This window comes from Antedon bifida, chromosome 7 (genome assembly GCF_963402885.1).
Source record: "Antedon bifida chromosome 7, ecAntBifi1.1, whole genome shotgun sequence".
NCBI classification, from domain to species: domain Eukaryota; kingdom Metazoa; phylum Echinodermata; class Crinoidea; order Comatulida; family Antedonidae; genus Antedon; species Antedon bifida.
In genome coordinates this window covers 4736282-4755958 of record NC_136232.1, presented here as the reverse complement: position 1 = coordinate 4755958, position 19677 = coordinate 4736282, and the positions used below count along the sequence as shown (strand labels likewise).

Sequence of the window (19677 nt, the reverse complement as noted above, 5' to 3'; positions counted from 1 at the left end):
ACCACCATGAAGAAAACAACAATGAACCAAAATATACCCTTTTTTGTAGAATGTATAATTATTACCAATCAGAAAAAAAAAAACAACCAAAAAATGATAAACGTGGTCCGTAGTTATAACACCCCCATAAGTAGAGTAACTTTCCAATTGTTATTGTACAAATAGTATGAATGCGCGGAATTTGGGTTGTTAAAGTTCCTCTTCGTACCTACCACATAACGACAATCCACCTATTCTCGTTCCCAACCGTACCTGGTACTGTTTATTGTTCTTCCAAACAATTGTCGTACGATCTGCGCTTTGTGTCCTCGTTTTTGTTATTTTCTGAATGAAGTTCAAAGTTATTCCACATTGCCGAAGGATAGCTAAAATAATAATTGCTGGATAGAAAATCGCAACAATAAACAAGTTAATTGTATTCGCATATTTGAGCATTCCAATAGTAACCCTTTTTTATTTGATATTAAATCAATTAAATCTTCTGATTATGATTTCATTCCCAAGGGTTACTGTAAACCCAAATATTTATCCTATATCCTACTACTTCTGGACAGTAGTGGTCATGTATAGGTCATCCAAACAAATTCTTTTCAATGTCCTACAAAAAGCCTTTGTTGATGGCGATATAAAACCTTCGTTATTGTTTAGCAAACCAAAAGTTAATCTATCCTTAAGGCTTTAAATTGTTCAATTGTAATCCATGATTTAAACGTTTAAATTCAAGATTTTTTTATAATGAGAAGGGGAAGTACAGGTCACAGAACAAAATATATGTAGAAGGAAAAACAAACAGTTAGCCTAAATTTAATAAATATTTGAATAGAGTAAAACGTAAGCTTTTAGAGTGCGGTCAACCTAATTACACCCATTTCATTAGCTTAGTAAAAATTCGACAATCTATATTTGTTTTAGTTTGCATGTTCTGCAATCATTCAACTTTCTTTAAATGACAGCATGTAAGACCTTAGTAATTTTTAACCTTAATGACGTCACACAAAGTTGGCGAGTTGACTGTATTGTTGTATGTGGTAGAGTTATTTATTATGAATGTCTGTTTACATCACATGCGATGTTATTTGTCTAATATCCGCCAGCATCTGGCTTGTTACAATAGCATACAGTTGTACACGTAATGAAACATTATACGTCGTTCTTATTAGTATTTAATCACGTATAACGGATTGTAACTAGCGCCATCACATTTGAAATATTGGTTTAATGCGTATGCAGTTCTAGTTCCGTTACGTGTAACATGCAAACTCGTTTCAAAAGTACAAAACATATCGCATTTTTGTGGCTTCACTTTTAGATGTGTGCATACTTTCTCCAGTACCAAGTGTATAAGGTGTGTGCAATTTAATGGTAGTGTGTGAGCTGCTGAAGGCTTGATGAATGAAACGTTATCGATTTGGAAATCTGCCAAAAAATAGTTTAAATATTATTACTCTACTAATCTTTACCAGTGTATTGTAAAAAAGAATGAAAATAGTTTTAATACCTTTTATGTTAATATGCAACGGCACTTAATGTATTGAGGTAAACATTCTCGTATTATGCTATAACGCTTTGATAAAATCTTCAATAGCCTTACAATTATTTCTCTTCTGATCAAACTACTAGTGTACATATTTAAATAGTTGTGTCTAGGTTAAAAGACAAATTGAGATTGTCTGACAAATAATTTCCGATCATAAGAAAGAAACAAATAACTAACAGTGATTGCTTACATCAGTAACCTTTTTGTTTGAATCAATGTTACCGAAGTTCAACTGACGCTTCTTTCAAGTTTAAAATGTGTTCAATTTATTTTATTGTTTTACTTTGTGAATGTCACTGATTAAAGAATGTGTTTTTATCAAATAGAAACGTTAGCTTTTTACGAATGATTTTCTGGTACTAATCCATCTAAGAACATTCATTTTATTTCTTTTTATTTCATAAATAACGAAAGAAAGTTAAACTATTGCTTCTTTTACTGAATCAAGTTTTTTACTTCTTCAGAGAGACTACTTCGGTATCTTATCTTCTTTTGTTCTCTGATAGCTGTTGTATTTCTTTTAGACTCAACAAAAATTTGGTCATGTTGAATGCATGACATTAGGTTAAAACTAGTTTTTCAACTATATATAGAGAATATACATAATACAATTTTGTTTGATGGTTTCCATGGCGAATTCAATATGTTAATATAAAGTTTGTGGTACACCACGTGCTGTAGGCCTATTTAGTTCTGAAAAGATCCGTTGAGTTTCTTGACGTTTCGAGTAATATACTTTATAAAATTCAAAGTATAGGCTACTTATAAAAACGTCGAGAGTTCTTCAGAAGTAAATATACGTAAGTATACCGCATGCAAACTTTATATCAATAATAAAATCGTTTTTTATTTTTCATTTATTATATAGGCATACTTTACTGTATAGAATTCCGAAATAAAAAAGAGTGAATTTTTGCAAAATCGTAGCAAGAGCAAATCTATTTAAACAAAGAATATCTATTTATTACAACTCACAATAAATATAGTTAGTATTAGTGTATGCTGTAGTTCAGATTTACCATTATCCTATTCAACTTCTCAAACCCGAATTTCAAAAAATAGGTTGTATTTTTGTGTATATAATTGAATGTATTGTTAACTATCATGGCTGACCAGCTCTAGGTAAGGTTACGTGTATACTTACACACCCATTCATTGTGTGTTTTGACGTTTATCAAACCTGTTAGGTACTCTTTCTGATTACACACAAACAATGCATCTTTGTAATTCTCAATAAAGGTAACAAAGAGGGGATTGGTGTTCTTATTGAAATCCGCTATGCTTTGATTGAATGAAATAGGCCAATCATAGTTTCGACTTGCTCATTGAAACTTTTTGGTGTGAAACTTTTTGGTGTGAAAGAATAGGCTTTTAACTGAATAGTTATTAATAGCAGTACAGTAGATTATATGAATTGTTGGTGGCGTATAAAAGTTGGCCGTCATTACAGTAAATCTTTTTTCCCCCTTTTTTTAATGGATTGTTTCTTTTTGACATAAATTTTGATACAAATGATATTTTTTTTCTCATTCTTGTTTATTTTATTGAAAATTAATACTAAATGCTGAACTGTCTCAATCAATAACAAATATGTATGTATGGGAATATTATTAGAATATTATTATTTTACTGGACGTGTCTTTTTTATGTTGTTCCTCCATGTTAAGTTAGTACAGTATTCCTTTACAAGCGCCATCAGTCAGCGTTTTGATGATTTTGTCTGTAACCTAGATAAAAGCGATTCCATCTTACGTACTCTATGAAACGCTATGTGTGTTTATATATATAATTGTTTTTTATATTGTTTTTTCGTCATTTTGCCGTCTGGATCCTGGAATAATAGAAATAGTGTAAATTGTAGTGATTTCTTATTTTATTACCTTTTTTAAAAAGATGTATATGGATTTTGACTAAAATGATGTTTGGATTAACTTCGCTAAGCTTCTTATACAAAATGTGAAGATGATCATTTGAATCTTCTCTGAATCACAGATTTTTTAGCATTTTTGACTAATCATTTTCTATTCTATATGTTGCCGACTCAATTATTGTCTGAATTGGCTTTAAAATAATTATAATAATATTCCTTTTTAGAAAATGAATTTTGCAACAGTCAGACAAATCCATGTCTTAATGGTGGAATGTGTATGACGTCAGGAACATACTACATGTGTATGTGTCCTGAAGGATACACGGGCGTCAACTGTGAAACAAGTAAGTGTTTTCACATTACATAGATTAAACCAACAAATAGTACATATTTAATTAGGTTCGTTATTAAGTACATGAAATGCAAGGACATAATTGGAGCGCACGCAAGTTGACCAATGACAAGCGACAGTTCAAATAATCTATCGCTTGCTATTGGTCAAATTGCTTGCGTTGCTTCCTTGAGTATGCATTATTGTGCACAGTATTAACATTATTTCATTTCTCTTTAATACTTTATCTCTTTCTAAATATTTTAGTAATGTCAATATTTATGTTTTTTTTTACAGCTGACGGACCAGCTCCATGCGACGCACAACCTTGTCAAAACAATGGAGTTTGTATGAATGCTGGATCGAGTTATATGTGTACTTGTCAAACTGACTACTCGGGAACTAACTGTGAGATTTATACGCCACCAACGGGTAAGTGACCAAAACGCCCAAAGTGACCAACACGCCCAAAGTGACCAACACGTTTGGGTGTAAAAGTCATTCTGCGCATTCTCAGAGATTCTTCGTATTTGCAGATAAAAACGATAAGGTCCCTATTATCTAACAAATAACACAAACAATATCACCCATACAATCGTGTTCAACAACCATAATTCCATGCGGTAAACGATTCGTCAAACCAGCCAATGGAATAACATGTCTTATATATACTAACACCACTAGCTAATGAGGCGCATGTTTTCAAGCAAATTATGATTAATAAATTTCGTGTATGACGCTTCCATTTAATAATGTTTCTTTCTCAAAACTGTTCATTAAAATTAGTAACTGGTTTTTTTTTCATTTATTTTCCAGATAACACTTTCTGTAACGTAAATCCCTGTTTCAATGGAGGAGCCTGCCGAACATCGGGAACATACTACCAATGTGACTGTCCTCTTGGAGTTTCAGGAGACAATTGTGAAACTCGTAAGTTTTCGTATGTTCGATACTGACATTTTTTGCTAACGTACCATTTGATTCCATTTCACATCCGTCAACCTAAGTCCCTTAATGCGAGTCACTTCTTAAAACTTCGAGTAGTGAGTGTGAGACAGTAGTTTGTGAGAGCTGTATGTGATCGGTATTATTAATTATTTATTTATACAGCATAGAGTCTTTAAAAAATGTCCAATATCGTCATATTCTTCCATTTATAGATAGTATTTTAACATTGCCTTTTGCAATTTTATGTATTGTTTTATTTATGCCAAGAAAAATGAATTTCCATTTTTAAGTGGACCAATACAATTTCTTGAATCTTGAATCATTTCTTGTTACAAACGCCAACCCTGCTATGTATTCCCTTTGGCAATTGTGCTCTTGATGATCAGTTCCATCAATAAATATGGCATTACAATCAATCATTCACAACCCGTCTGTATTCTAACGGTGCACGCACTGGGATTGTGGCTCCATCTGGAAAATGTGGATAAATACTTTATCATCAGTATGTGTATGTTTTTCTTTTATTAGTTGTCGATGACTGCAATCCAAATCCATGTAATGGAGGAGGTTGCACAATGTACACAACTGGAGGATATGAGTGCACAACGTGTCCAGCTGGACGCTATGGCGACAACTGCGAATTGTTTGCAGGTAGGTAAAACAGTTACTTTAACGCTACTGTAGCTGTGTTCTGCTGAATCGTGCTTAAAACGGAGTTAAACTAGCTGACCATATCCGATTTACAGTCAACGTAATAGTCGCACGACCAGTTAACTCTCTTTCCACCTCCGACCATGGACCTAGGTCCATGCTCAAACAAACTCTGTTTCAGATTTTACTTCTTAAGTAACCTTAACTTCGATTGGTTTCAGAATGTAAAGTTAGAGTTTACAAGTTAGTAGCTTAAATGAAATTAAACCGACTAATTAGCTTTTAAAATGGATAAGTTTCGTAATTGCAGCGTTTATATTTTTATTTTGTAGCTTTTGCTATTGGAAATACCTCTCGGAGACCACAATCATGATTGTTAATATACCTGTAATGTTAGCCTAGACGGTATCTTTAATTCTATAGAGAGAATCACCGGCAAAAGTCTTTACAATACATATCTTCATAATATCCAGCGCTATTTATTCTTTATGATTTATAACATATTTAGTTTAGATAGATAGCTGTCCATTGCACATAATAACTGTATCATTTTTAACATTTCAGCCGTGTGTTCTTCTACAACTTGTGGTGTTGGTACTTGCATGGAAAGTGGTGTCTTCTACCTTTGCGATTGTCCAGCTGGCTACACTGGAACTAATTGTCAAAATGGTAGGTTTACAAATTGCGATTTAATTTTAAAAAGTCTTAAACATGTAACATATTATAAAGGTATGTTCTGGAGGTAACTGTTCCCACCCTGGATGTACTGGCTATACAGTTGTAATATGTTTTGGAGTAAATATTTAAAAAAAAACAAAGGTGTAAATACAAAACATTTTCAGTAAATAACACAGACCAATAAAAATAAATCTGTCTTAAAGTGTCTGTTTTAATATATTAAACGTTATACATATTAAAAGGATAAGATAATAGCTGATATAAACATACTTCTACAAAACCAAATCATACAACTAAGTATGAAAATACTACGTTTACACTGAGCCAGGTTGCAAAACACCTACTTTACGTTAACACAAAAATGTACACATTTTGTACGGAAACTAGATTGAGATAACGGTTCAATTTTTAAACATTATTTTCACGATATTTTATCCATGTACGTTTCAAACGTATCTATAACGATATTATTTATATAGTCTCATCATGACTATTTTTCTTTGTAATTTTGTTTTCAGTGCAAGATCCATGTCTTAATTCCCCGTGTGAATATGGTTCTTGTTCTTCTAATGGACAAGCTGGAACAACATATACATGTACATGTCAAACTGGTTTCACAGGAACAGATTGTGATTTACGTAAGAAACTGTTTATATATTGAGGAGAAAAAAAACATGAAAATGCTTAGATATTATGGCGAAGTTGCACACGGCTGCAATAGATAAAAAACAAAACTTCTACTCTACTCATAGACTTATTTAAACAAGAAATATTTCTTACAAAAAACGCTGCTCGCTTATTGACGTAACAGTTTTAAAGATATATTGTCCCTCTGAAAAATATTTTTTATTTCAAATTTGTTTTTTAATGTGTCATTTTATTGTCACATAATAGTTATTTTACCTGAAAAAATGTAATTAAAAGCAAAAAATACTTCAATTGTCTGTCAGACAATGTGATTTTTGAGTTATAATTAAACGTTTCTTTTCTCTTTTTATAATATGAATTTTGTTACAGAAGTGAATAACTTTGATATGAAACAGACTCAATTAGTTTATTTTATTGCTAAGGTCAAGTCTGGGGGTCACTATATCACGCCGTAGATACCTCAAGTGTAAAGTATCAAACAAAAACTTTCATGGACTGTTTTGATAATAATTCAATGATTATCTGACAGCGAAATACAGTATTGTCATGGGACTCATAAATGCAGCTGGTACCTATAAATTATAGTCGAGTTTCCATTTTAGCAAAAATGTCAAAGTGTAGTACTATAACTGCTGCTTGATTTCATCTAATAAAGGAGTCATCTCGTGTGACGTAGCGGGCTAGAGCAGCAGCGTGAAAAATTAGTTTGAATACTCAATGAATGATAAAGTAGAATCGTGTCAAATACATTCCACAAACTCATTTCTTTTTTTTGTACATTTTTATTTTGTTGCTTACATTGTACAGTGCCACGTAGTCATATCCATATATATATTCACACAACACATGTTAACTATATCTACGTTCTTTGTTTGTAGGTTCTGATTCGTATTGCACGCTTGTTGCCCCATGTTTCAATGGAGGTAGCTGTACAATATCTGGTATATGGTACACATGCGCATGTCCATCTGGCTACTCTGGCTACAATTGTGATATGTTTGGAAGTAAGTGAGAACGGTAATAAAACAAGCAACATATAGCCGATTTACACATACACATTTAAAAAAATAAATTGTAAGACACTTTATTTTATATCGGTTTACATTCGTGTGAAAGCGTTCCTTGGAAAGTTGGTTACATATTGTACATGTGACTTGGTATTAATAATTACCACCACATAATAATGCAATCTAACTAGTTTGTAAACATTTTGATCTTATTGACATCAAAGTTTTTTTTTTGTAATTATGAACATTTGAGTTAACACTAACATTGCACTATATTCTATTGCTTATTAGGCTATAAAACGATGCCTATTTTTGTTACCAGAAACTTTTTGAGCTATTCCTTGATATCGGAGTTTTAATTGCGTTACATTTTAAATATGTTTTATATATATATTTTTTTTCATTTGCAGCTTATGTATGTATAATTCGGATAGCTATAAAATAAAGTCAAATAAAAATGAATCAAATTATTATTCATCATCTCAATTATGAATTTACAATGTCTTATTTATATAGCAACACCATGTGATAACAATCCTTGTCAGAACGGTGGAAATTGTGCGGTCGTTGGCTCATCATACGTATGTACCTGTGCTTCTGGGTATGCTGGAACCAATTGTGAAACTACAGGTAAACATGAATACTTCCCATGTATACTCATATGGATCAAGTTTTAATTGTGACGTGTTGTATAATGACATTAAAGATGTAAATGGTAGATGAAAAGTTATTTAGCAAGATGACAGAGAATGGTTTAGACTTTAGACAAAACATCCTAAACTTTTTATAATTTTATCAATTTAATGTAACGGTGTAAGTTCCTTTCTGTTGCAATTCAGAAAAAATAAATGTAAAATATGGCAGCGCTAACATTCATTATGGCAAGTAACTGACTGAATTGATTACTGAATACCTAGTTGACACATATGTGGTTTTGACGATTAGGCCTAATGTTAACTGTCTTGTCTTTCTAGACCTGTGTTTTATGAACCCATGTAGCAATGGAGGTACGTGTGTACAGTCTGGCTCTACATATTCATGTTCCTGTCCTAGTGGGTACACGGGTGTCAACTGTCAGACAGTTGGTACCCCATGTGATTCCAGCCCTTGTCAGAATGGAGCAGTATGTTTCTACACGGATACATCTGAAAACACCTTCTATTTTTGTAGTTGTGTAAGTGGATATTCTGGAACAAACTGTGAAATCTCTGGTAACTATTTTGTTATTGTTCTTTATGAAATGAAACTACTATAATGTGTGTTTAAGCTTCAACGTCTCGAACCTAAAACAAATATTGCTAAGTCGAATGTAGCTTTTCTCTGCGGATAAAATGATAACGCAATGCCGTTGTTGATCTGGGCTTTCGTGATTCAATAATTACGTTAAAACAACGTATTGTTATTCAAACAATTGTGTGGTTTATGGAATTACAAAATTAATAGTGGTGTCCCCCAAATATGGGTACCCATATTCAAGGACACTAACAAAAAAACTAAACAATTGTCCCCTTAATAGCGCAGGTGGTGTACCCCAAATATGGGTACTCCTATTCAGGGACACTAACAAGAAAAGGAAATTGTCCCCTTAATAGCGCAGGTGGTGTACCCCAAATATGGGTACTCCTATTCAGGGACATTAACAAGAAAACATAATTGTCCCCTTAATAGCGCAGGTGGTGTACCCCAAATATGGGTACTCCTATTCAGGGACACTAACAAGAAAAGGAAATTGTCCCCTTAATAGCGCAGGTGGTGTACCCCAAATATGGGTACTCCTATTCAGGGACAATAACAAGAAAACATAATTGTCCCCTTAATAGCGCAGGTGGTGTACCCCAAATATGGGTACCCCTATTCAGGGACATTAACAAGAAAACGAAAGTTCCCCCTTAATAGCGCAGGTGGTGTACCCCTAATATGGGTACCCCTATTCAGGGACATTAACAAGAAAACGAAAGTTCCCCCTTAATAGCGCAGGTGGTGTACCCCTAATATGGGTACCTCTATTCAGGGACACTAACAAGAAAAGGAAATTGTCCCCTTAATAGCGCAGGTGGTGTACCCCAAATATGGGTACCCATATTCAGGGACACTAACAATAAACCAAAATTGTCCCTTAATAATGGTTTTTGCGAGCAAAAAACAAAACACAAATATACCAAAATAAACAATAATTGATCTGGACTCTGGAAATTGAGAGAATAATTGAAATTTTAGCAGCCAAAGTTTCACCAATGAAAATTTTTAAGCCAGAAAAAGTATCCTATTTAAAATATCAGAATTATTATGATATTCATTTTTGTATTAATACAAATATAAACTGATATAATTATTTGGTATTTTTTGTTGTTTAGTGATGGGAAAATATTTTCCTCTGAGTAGGAGAGGCCCAAAGGAGCGTTTCTACTGTAGTTGTTACACATTTTAAACATAGAAGTATAACAATTATGCCTACCATTTAAAATTAGTAACGCACTTAACCTTGTCATTTGGTTGGAAGATTACATACCATTATTTGAGCCAAGCTTCACACAACTTACGCGTTCATGCTTTTGTCGAATGAGAATGTTACGCAACGTGAGGCTTATGACCAGCTCTTCACTTATCAAGTAATCAAAATATTTCACTCGGGCGTTTATAGGAATGTTTCTGTTAATGTATTTCTTATATTGTTTTTCTTCATTTTATGGTGACTTTTGTATATTATTTTGTATTATTATTTTTCAGCAAGCAACCCTTGTGGTACTAATCCTTGTCTTAACGGCGGAACTTGTTCAAATAACGGATCATCATACCAATGTACATGCATTTCTGGTTATACCGGAAACAATTGTGAAACGCGTAAGCATTTCATTTAATTATTTCTCTTGTATACTCTTTATTATTAATAATAATAATAATAATAATAATAATAATAATAATAATGATGATGATGATGATGATGATGATGATGATGATGATGATGATGATGATGATGATGATGATGATGATGATGATGATGATGATGATGATGATGATGATGATGATGATGATGATGATGATGATGATGATGATGATGATGATGATGATGATGATGATGATGATGATGATGATGATGATGATGATGATGATGATGATGATGATGATGATGATGATGATGATGATGATGATGATGATGATGATGATGATGATGATGATGATGATGATGATGATGATGATGATGATGATGATGATGATGATGATGATGATGATGATGATGATGATGATGATGATGATGATGATGATGATGATGATGATGATGATGATGATGATGATGATGATGATGATGATGATGATGATGATGATGATGATGATGATGATGATGATGATGATGATGATGATGATGATGATGATGATGATGATGATGATGATGATGATGATGATGATGATGATGATGATGATGATGATGATGATGATGATGATGATGATGATGATGATGATGATGATGATGATGATGATGATGATGATGATGATGATGATGATGATGATGATGATGATGATGATGATGATGATGATGATGATGATGATGATGATGATGATGATGATGATGATGATGATGATGATGATGATGATGATGATGATGATGATGATGATGATGATGATGATGATGATGATGATGATGATGATGATGATGATGATGATGATGATGATGATGATGATGATGATGATGATGATGATGATGATGATGATGATGATGATGATGATGATGATGATGATGATGATGATGATGATGATGATGATGATGATGATGATGATGATGATGATGATGATGATGATGATGATGATGATGATGATGATGATGATGATGATGATGATGATGATGATGATGATGATGATGATGATGATGATGATGATGATGATGATGATGATGATGATGATGATGATGATGATGATGATGATGATGATGATGATGATGATGATGATGATGATGATGATGATGATGATGATGATGATGATGATGATGATGATGATGATGATGATGATGATGATGATGATGATGATGATGATGATGATGATGATGATGATGATGATGATGATGATGATGATGATGATGATGATGATGATGATGATGATGATGATGATGATGATGATGATGATGATGATGATGATGATGATGATGATGATGATGATGATGATGATGATGATGATGATGATGATGATGATGATGATGATGATGATGATGATGATGATGATGATGATGATGATGATGATGATGATGATGATGATGATGATGATGATGATGATGATGATGATGATGATGATGATGATGATGATGATGATGATGATGATGATGATGATGATGATGATGATGATGATGATGATGATGATGATGATGATGATGATGATGATGATGATGATGATGATGATGATGATGATGATGATGATGATGATGATGATGATGATGATGATGATGATGATGATGATGATGATGATGATGATGATGATGATGATGATGATGATGATGATGATGATGATGATGATGATGATGATGATGATGATGATGATGATGATGATGATGATGATGATGATGATGATGATGATGATGATGATGATGATGATGATGATGATGATGATGATGATGATGATGATGATGATGATGATGATGATGATGATGATGATGATGATGATGATGATGATGATGATGATGATGATGATGATGATGATGATGATGATGATGATGATGATGATGATGATGATGATGATGATGATGATGATGATGATGATGATGATGATGATGATGATGATGATGATGATGATGATGATGATGATGATGATGATGATGATGATGATGATGATGATGATGATGATGATGATGATGATGATGATGATGATGATGATGATGATGATGATGATGATGATGATGATGATGATGATGATGATGATGATGATGATGATGATGATGATGATGATGATGATGATGATGATGATGATGATGATGATGATGATGATGATGATGATGATGATGATGATGATGATGATGATGATGATGATGATGATGATGATGATGATGATGATGATGATGATGATGATGATGATGATGATGATGATGATGATGATGATGATGATGATGATGATGATGATGATGATGATGATGATGATGATGATGATGATGATGATGATGATGATGATGATGATGATGATGATGATGATGATGATGATGATGATGATGATGATGATGATGATGATGATGATGATGATGATGATGATGATGATGATGATGATGATGATGATGATGATGATGATGATGATGATGATGATGATGATGATGATGATGATGATGATGATGATGATGATGATGATGATGATGATGATGATGATGATGATGATGATGATGATGATGATGATGATGATGATGATGATGATGATGATGATGATGATGATGATGATGATGATGATGATGATGATGATGATGATGATGATGATGATGATGATGATGATGATGATGATGATGATGATGATGATGATGATGATGATGATGATGATGATGATGATGATGATGATGATGATGATGATGATGATGATGATGATGATGATGATGATGATGATGATGATGATGATGATGATGATGATGATGATGATGATGATGATGATGATGATGATGATGATGATGATATAAGAATAATAATAGAATAATAATTAAAAAAATGTGTACTTCCACAAGGCCGTATAAAATGCAATAAAACAAATATCAAAATAGTAAATAACATGAAAAAAGTGTACACTGAAAGGAGAAAAAAGAAAGGATAAAAATGTATAATATTAATAGATTTTAAGTTAGTAGATATAAAGTAAATAAGAAATCATAACAAAAAATGCTTAAAGATAAATAAAAAAGAAGAAACTGATTTCATTCTTCCATGGTACAATAAAACATGAATATTTCATGCTAGTTTCCCATAGAGTTGAGAATTGTCCTGAAATTGAACAAGAGTTTTTTTATACATTTCACAGCTGATAACCAATACTGCAACGTCAATGTAGAACCTTGTCAAAATGGCGGATCGTGTGTACAGGCTGGTACATACTATATATGTAATTGCCCTTCTGGGTACACCGGGTACGACTGTGGTAAGTAAGCCTTTTGGGATTTTTATACTCTTGCGGGAAATAACCTCTAGAAAGGAAGCGAAATTTGTATTCATCGATGTTTGAAGCGATTTTTGTTTTCGTACGTAAGTTGGGGAATCCTTGTGTAAAAGATAGCCGACCTAATTCCTAAATATATAGCTTAACCTAACTAGTCTCACTATAAAGTAAAACTAATTTGCACATGGGATTTGAACCCCATAGCATATCTTGGCAAGTCGAGTTATGTTGTTTTACTTCCTTAGTCTAATCCATTCGACTACACAGACGGCTCGATGGATAGCGCCGTTGCATTAGCGATTACGTCACACCTTATGAATATATGACTAATGAATTATTATTTTTATTTCATGAGGGGTCCCCAACTTTGTACGAAAAGAAATTACGCGTCCTAGAAGGACGCTAGTACGGGAGGGAGAGTACTAACATACATACATATTTTTTATATTATAAATAAACGAACTGTACAGAAAAGAACGTACATACTTACTAATTCAGATTACAGCCCTGTATTCTATTCTCAAGAAATGTTAAGCAATAGTAGGCCTAGTACTCCGCCTGTCACAAACGTCTGCCAACCCTCAAAGCTTAACATATACAATATGGCATGGCACGCTCACTTTCATATTTGCTATTGTTTGCTATTATTTCAGAGATAGCCCCATAAGTGTGTTTATTATAATGGAATCAGCACACAAGATATTGCAACATCAATTCACACTCTTTAGTTTCTGACGACTATGACGTCACTTGTTTATTTATAATGATGAAGGAGTCTACAGGAACGATGCGTAATTATTACTTCGATTTTTGTTCTGATTTCTACTGATATCTTTAACTTATGTATTACTGAACAGTAGCGGGATTTAATGTTCTTTAGTCACACTATATCTTCATACCTTTACTATCTCTATATTAATGTAGTTAAACTTTAATTTTGAAAATAATTATAAATATAGTCTAGTCATATTTATATCATCTTTAACTATCTTATGTTACTGCATCTTTTATTATTATTGTAATAGAATTATGATTAACTACAGATATATGGAACGCCTCCTCTGCATGATAAATGTGAACTGAAGGCAGAGGAGGCGTTCCATACAGATAAGCCTGTTGTATCGTATCAAATGGCTCTGAAGCTACGTTCACATTGAGTCCATGTTTACGTGTGTGATCGTAAAACGTAACGTAGCCTGGTATTTTTCCGGCCAGCGGACTGAATTTGGCTCAGTTAGATGGTACTTTAAATAATTTCCATGTTGAACTAAATAATTAATTTAACCTATATTAAAATATAAGAATGAATCCAATTTATTGGATTATTTAATCACCTATTCTGATTGTACGGTTGATTGTTGGGTTCTAGTAACACGTTTTTGTTATTATAGTTACGTTCGGTAAAGGGTATTTTGTATAATTTTAGCAGTATATAAACCAATAGCTTTAGATGCTTATGATATTAGTATGTCTTACTTGTAAACAGAAAAAAGGATAACTGCAATGCGTCGTTCCAATTAGAGACGCAACACAACGACGTAAGGCAACGTAATGGATTTGACCAATTATTATTCGAACTGTCGCTTGTCATTGGTCAGCTCACTTGCATTGCGTCTACGTCATTGCGTTGCGTCCTAGTGGAAACCACGCTTAATAGAGTTTAAACGTCCAGGTACGTTCTTCCCTGTTTAGCATGTAAAACTTACATTTGTCACCAATACCGTAATAATGAATTCGAGATCCAAGATATATTAAAGTAGATTGACTGTTTATCGATTAAAATAGAAATTAGACTATTCACAACTTGTATACATGTTAAGTATACTATTTGGATATTTTACTTTACATTATATAAAGCCGCATCTCGCTGTTTTGATTTTTATTAGGACTACATAATTTCATAAATACCGAATTTGGATACTTTTGTAATAAAAGAAATCAACTCTGTACGATTAGGTCTATGGTTTTTTTATTTCTGGTTAATAATATAGCAAAAATGTTGACTTTTTAAAGTAAATTATTTTGCCACAAAATCGCAATAATGTATATAAATAAACAAAAGAGCCATGGTAGTGCAAGTCATGTTGAAAAATTGCTATTTATATGAAAAATCACTGAACTAATAGTACTGTAGTCTATATGGATTTTTTTTCTCGATAAATTCCTCTATTAATATAATAGTACATAGATATTTTCCTCCCAAAAAATTGACCTTTTTATTTTTTGATATAACTGGTTACTATGACTCTCTAAGATGATGATAACGCAATATATGTGCATATATGGCAATATTATTTCATATATTTTGGCCATTTTTTAAAAATCCCTGTATTAATAGTACAGGGCAGTTTTCGAAAACCATCCACGTACTATAGTACAGGGAAATTTTCGAAAAATGCCCAAATTTCGACCTTTTTATTTTTTGATACAACTGGTTACTATGACTCTCTAAGATGATGATAACGCAATATATGTGCATATATGGCAATATTATTTCATATATTTTGGCCATTTAAAAAAAATCCCTGTACTATAGTAGGCCTACAGGGAAGTTTTCGAAAAATGACCAAATTTTGACCTTTTTATTTTTTGATATAACTGGTTACTATGACTCTCTAAGATGATGATAACGCAATATATGTGCATATATGGCAATATTATTTCATAATTAAATTTTTAAAAATCGATATTTTGGCCATTTTTGGAAAATCCCTGTACTATAGTACAGAGAAATTTTCGAAAAATGCCCAAATTTCGACCTTTTTATTTTTTGATATAACTGGTTACTATGACTCTCTAAGATGATGATAACGCACTATATGTGCATACATGGCAATATTATTGCGTAATAATTGAATTTTAAAAAGTCGATATTTTGGCCATTTTTGGAAAAATCCCTGTACTATAGTACAGGGAAGTTTTCGAAAAATGCCTAAATTTCGATCTTTTTATTTTTTGATATAACTGGTTACTATGACTCTATAAGATGATGATAACGCAATATATGTGCATATATGGCAATATTATTGCATAATAATTGAATTTTAAAAAGTCGATATTTTGGCCATTTTTGGAAAAATCCCTGTACTATAGTATAGGGAAATTTTCGAAAAATGCCCAAATTTCGACCTTTTCATTTTTTGATATAACTGGTTACTATGACTCTCTAAGATGATGATAACGCAATATATGTGCATATATGGCAATATTATTTCATATATTTTGGCCATTTTTTAAAAATCCCTGTACTATAGTAGGCCTACAGGGAAGTTTTCGAAAAATGACCAAATTTTGACCTTTTTATTTTTTGATATAACTGGTTACTATGACTCTCTAAGATGATGATAACGCAATATATGTGCATATATGGCAATATTAATCTAAATAATTGAATTTTAAAAAGTCGATATCTTGGCCATTTTTTAAAAATCCCTGTACTACAGAGAAATTTTCAAAAATTGCCCAAATTTCGACCTTTATATTTTTTTATATAACTGGTTACTATGACTCTCTAAGATGATGATAACGCAATATATGTGCATATATGGCAATATTATTTCATAATTAAATTTTTAAAAATCGATATTTTGGCCATTTTTGGAAAATCCCTGTACTATAGTACAGAGAAATTTTCGAAAAATGCCCAAATTTCGACCTTTTTATTTTTTGATATAACTGGTTACTATGACTCTCTAAGATGATGATAACGCACTATATGTGCATACATGGCAATATTATTGCGTAATAATTGAATTTTAAAAAGTCGATATTTTGGCCATTTTTGGAAAAATCCCTGTACTATAGTACAGGGAAGTTTTCGAAAAATGCCTAAATTTCGATCTTTTTATTTTTTGATATAACTGGTTACTATGACTCTATAAGATGATGATAACGCAATATATGTGCATATATGGCAATATTATTGCATAATAATTGAATTTTAAAAAGTCGATATTTTGGCCATTTTTGGAAAAATCCCTGTACTATAGTATAGGGAAATTTTCGAAAAATGCCCAAATTTCGACCTTTTCATTTTTTGATATAACTGGTTACTATGACTCTCTAAGATGATGATAACGCAATATATGTGCATATATGGCAATATTATTTCATATATTTTGGCCATTTTTTAAAAATCCCTGTACTATAGTAGGCCTACAGGGAAGTTTTCGAAAAATGACCAAATTTTGACCTTTTTATTTTTTGATATAACTGGTTACTATGACTCTCTAAGATGATGATAACGCAATATATGTGCATATATGGCAATATTAATCTAAATAATTGAATTTTAAAAAGTCGATATCTTGGCCATTTTTTAAAAATCCCTGTACTACAGAGAAATTTTCAAAAATTGCCCAAATTTCGACCTTTATATTTTTTTATATAACTGGTTACTATGACTCTCTAAGATGATGATAACACAATATATGTGCATATAAATGGCAATATTATTGCATAATGATATTTTGGCCATTTTTGAAAAAAAATCCCTGTACTTTAGTAACGCAATATATTAGCAATTTGATATAACATGCGCAGAACGAAGTGATTCTACGCATGTCACACATTTTGAGGTAAAATGTGTTCAACAGTGCTGAATCTTTGTCAGTTTTCAAGAAAAACCCCTTATTTTAAAGGGATAACGTAATCTCACTCTTCCCGGAGTCAATAAAACATTTTGTCAGTGAATCTTGGTATAATAATATTAACCATCATAAAAGGAGGATGACCAAAGGGATGATAGTGAACATAATACATTATATTCTTCGATGAGTATGGTAGTACAAAAATGATATTATTAATAACTTATTAACTAATTGATAGGTCCATGGTTGAACAATAAAAACTACTGGTTACAATTATAGCCTCTATATCCTGGCAATCAGTTGCAAACATATGAATTCCCAGAAGGAGTGCAAACACCATTGTTTGCACAAGGGTTCGGCGTACAAGAGAACACTTCACCTAAAATGTAAATATATTATAAAGTGTTACAACAATAACTACGTCCGTATACTTTTTTGTGCAAACGCGACTCTACAGCTCACTATGTCGGTCGGTTGGTTGGTCGGTCGTTCGGTCGCTAACTCAAATTTGAGCACGCGACTGCAGCCATGTATATGGCCTTGTTTTACATAATACTAAACTAAACTATGTCTGGTGCTAATACTACTATATGTATGTAATAACGATATATGTAGACCAACTAATGGTGGTTTGGTTGATGATACGTCAACCTCAATAACACGGACCTAACGTGGTTCTCAACACAAAGCATTAATACAATGACGTAATAGAAATATCACCATGTGGTACAGTAGCTTAACGAATGAATGGAGGCTCTAAATAACTATTGCATATTATATAACTATATGCAAGAATATTACCCGCAGAAAATTTTCCTATTATACATTACCTGGGTTAAATGTTTCACAGTTAGTTCCCTCGTACCCATTCCTACACGTACACATGTAGCTAAATCCAACAACGGCACAGGTGGCGCCATTACGGCATGGAGAGTTTGAACAAGCATTAGTACCTGAGGAAATACATTTTTAAATGTATTTAGAAGTGTATTTGTTCATCGTGAATAATTACATTAATAAATAATTTATAATATATTGAACTAGTGTGTAGATAATCACAATAATTAATTAAACTAATTACCTGGGTTATAGATATCACAATACGTTCCCTCATAGTCTGCCAAGCATGCGCAGTTGTAGCTATCTCCATTAACTATACAAGTGGCACCATTTTGACATAGAGAATTGGAGCACGGATCCGTGACGCCTATTGAATGAAACAAGTGAAAGTACTGTGCTAAATACATTTGATTATTAGTCTAATTCACCGACAATCTAAATTCCTCATTATAAAACAAATCATAACCCTCGAA

The 19677-nt window shown here is 32.4% G+C and overlaps 3 protein-coding genes across 5 annotated transcripts in view; 2 read left to right on the top strand and 1 right to left on the bottom strand.

Moving 5' to 3' along the window:
• LOC144848722 (low molecular weight phosphotyrosine protein phosphatase-like) overlaps positions 1-19677 on the top strand; it is a 203424-nt gene that overhangs the window by 39348 nt on the left and 144399 nt on the right. The window lies entirely within an intron of this gene.
• Positions 1-19677, top strand: part of LOC144848690 (uncharacterized) — an 85757-nt gene that overhangs the window by 18082 nt on the left and 47998 nt on the right. Inside the window, exons 15-26 of one of the 2 annotated variants that reach the window (XM_078705538.1) lie at positions 3632-3751; positions 4036-4170; positions 4555-4668; positions 5215-5337; positions 5902-6006; positions 6534-6653; positions 7542-7667; positions 8187-8300; positions 8645-8881; positions 10398-10511; positions 13641-13757; positions 14429-14449. In XM_078705538.1, coding sequence (XP_078561664.1) covers positions 3632-3751; positions 4036-4170; positions 4555-4668; positions 5215-5337; positions 5902-6006; positions 6534-6653; positions 7542-7667; positions 8187-8300; positions 8645-8881; positions 10398-10511; positions 13641-13757; positions 14429-14442 — 1439 coding nt within the window. In that variant the 3' untranslated portion in view covers positions 14443-14449. Of the gene's footprint in view, positions 1-3631; positions 3752-4035; positions 4171-4554; positions 4669-5214; positions 5338-5901; positions 6007-6533; positions 6654-7541; positions 7668-8186; positions 8301-8644; positions 8882-10397; positions 10512-13640; positions 13758-14428; positions 14835-19677 lie in introns of those variants that run through there. The other variant, XM_078705536.1, reaches the window with a different exon arrangement.
• The window catches only part of LOC144848687 (uncharacterized), a 28850-nt gene continuing 27577 nt past the window's right edge, over positions 18405-19677 (bottom strand). For both annotated transcript variants that reach the window (XM_078705532.1, XM_078705533.1), the window contains exons 39-41: positions 19446-19571; positions 19195-19317; positions 18405-18743 (exon numbers count right to left, since the gene is read on the bottom strand). In XM_078705532.1, coding sequence (XP_078561658.1) covers positions 18661-18743; positions 19195-19317; positions 19446-19571 — 332 coding nt within the window. In that variant the 3' untranslated portion in view covers positions 18405-18660. The remainder of the gene's footprint in view (positions 18744-19194; positions 19318-19445; positions 19572-19677) is intronic.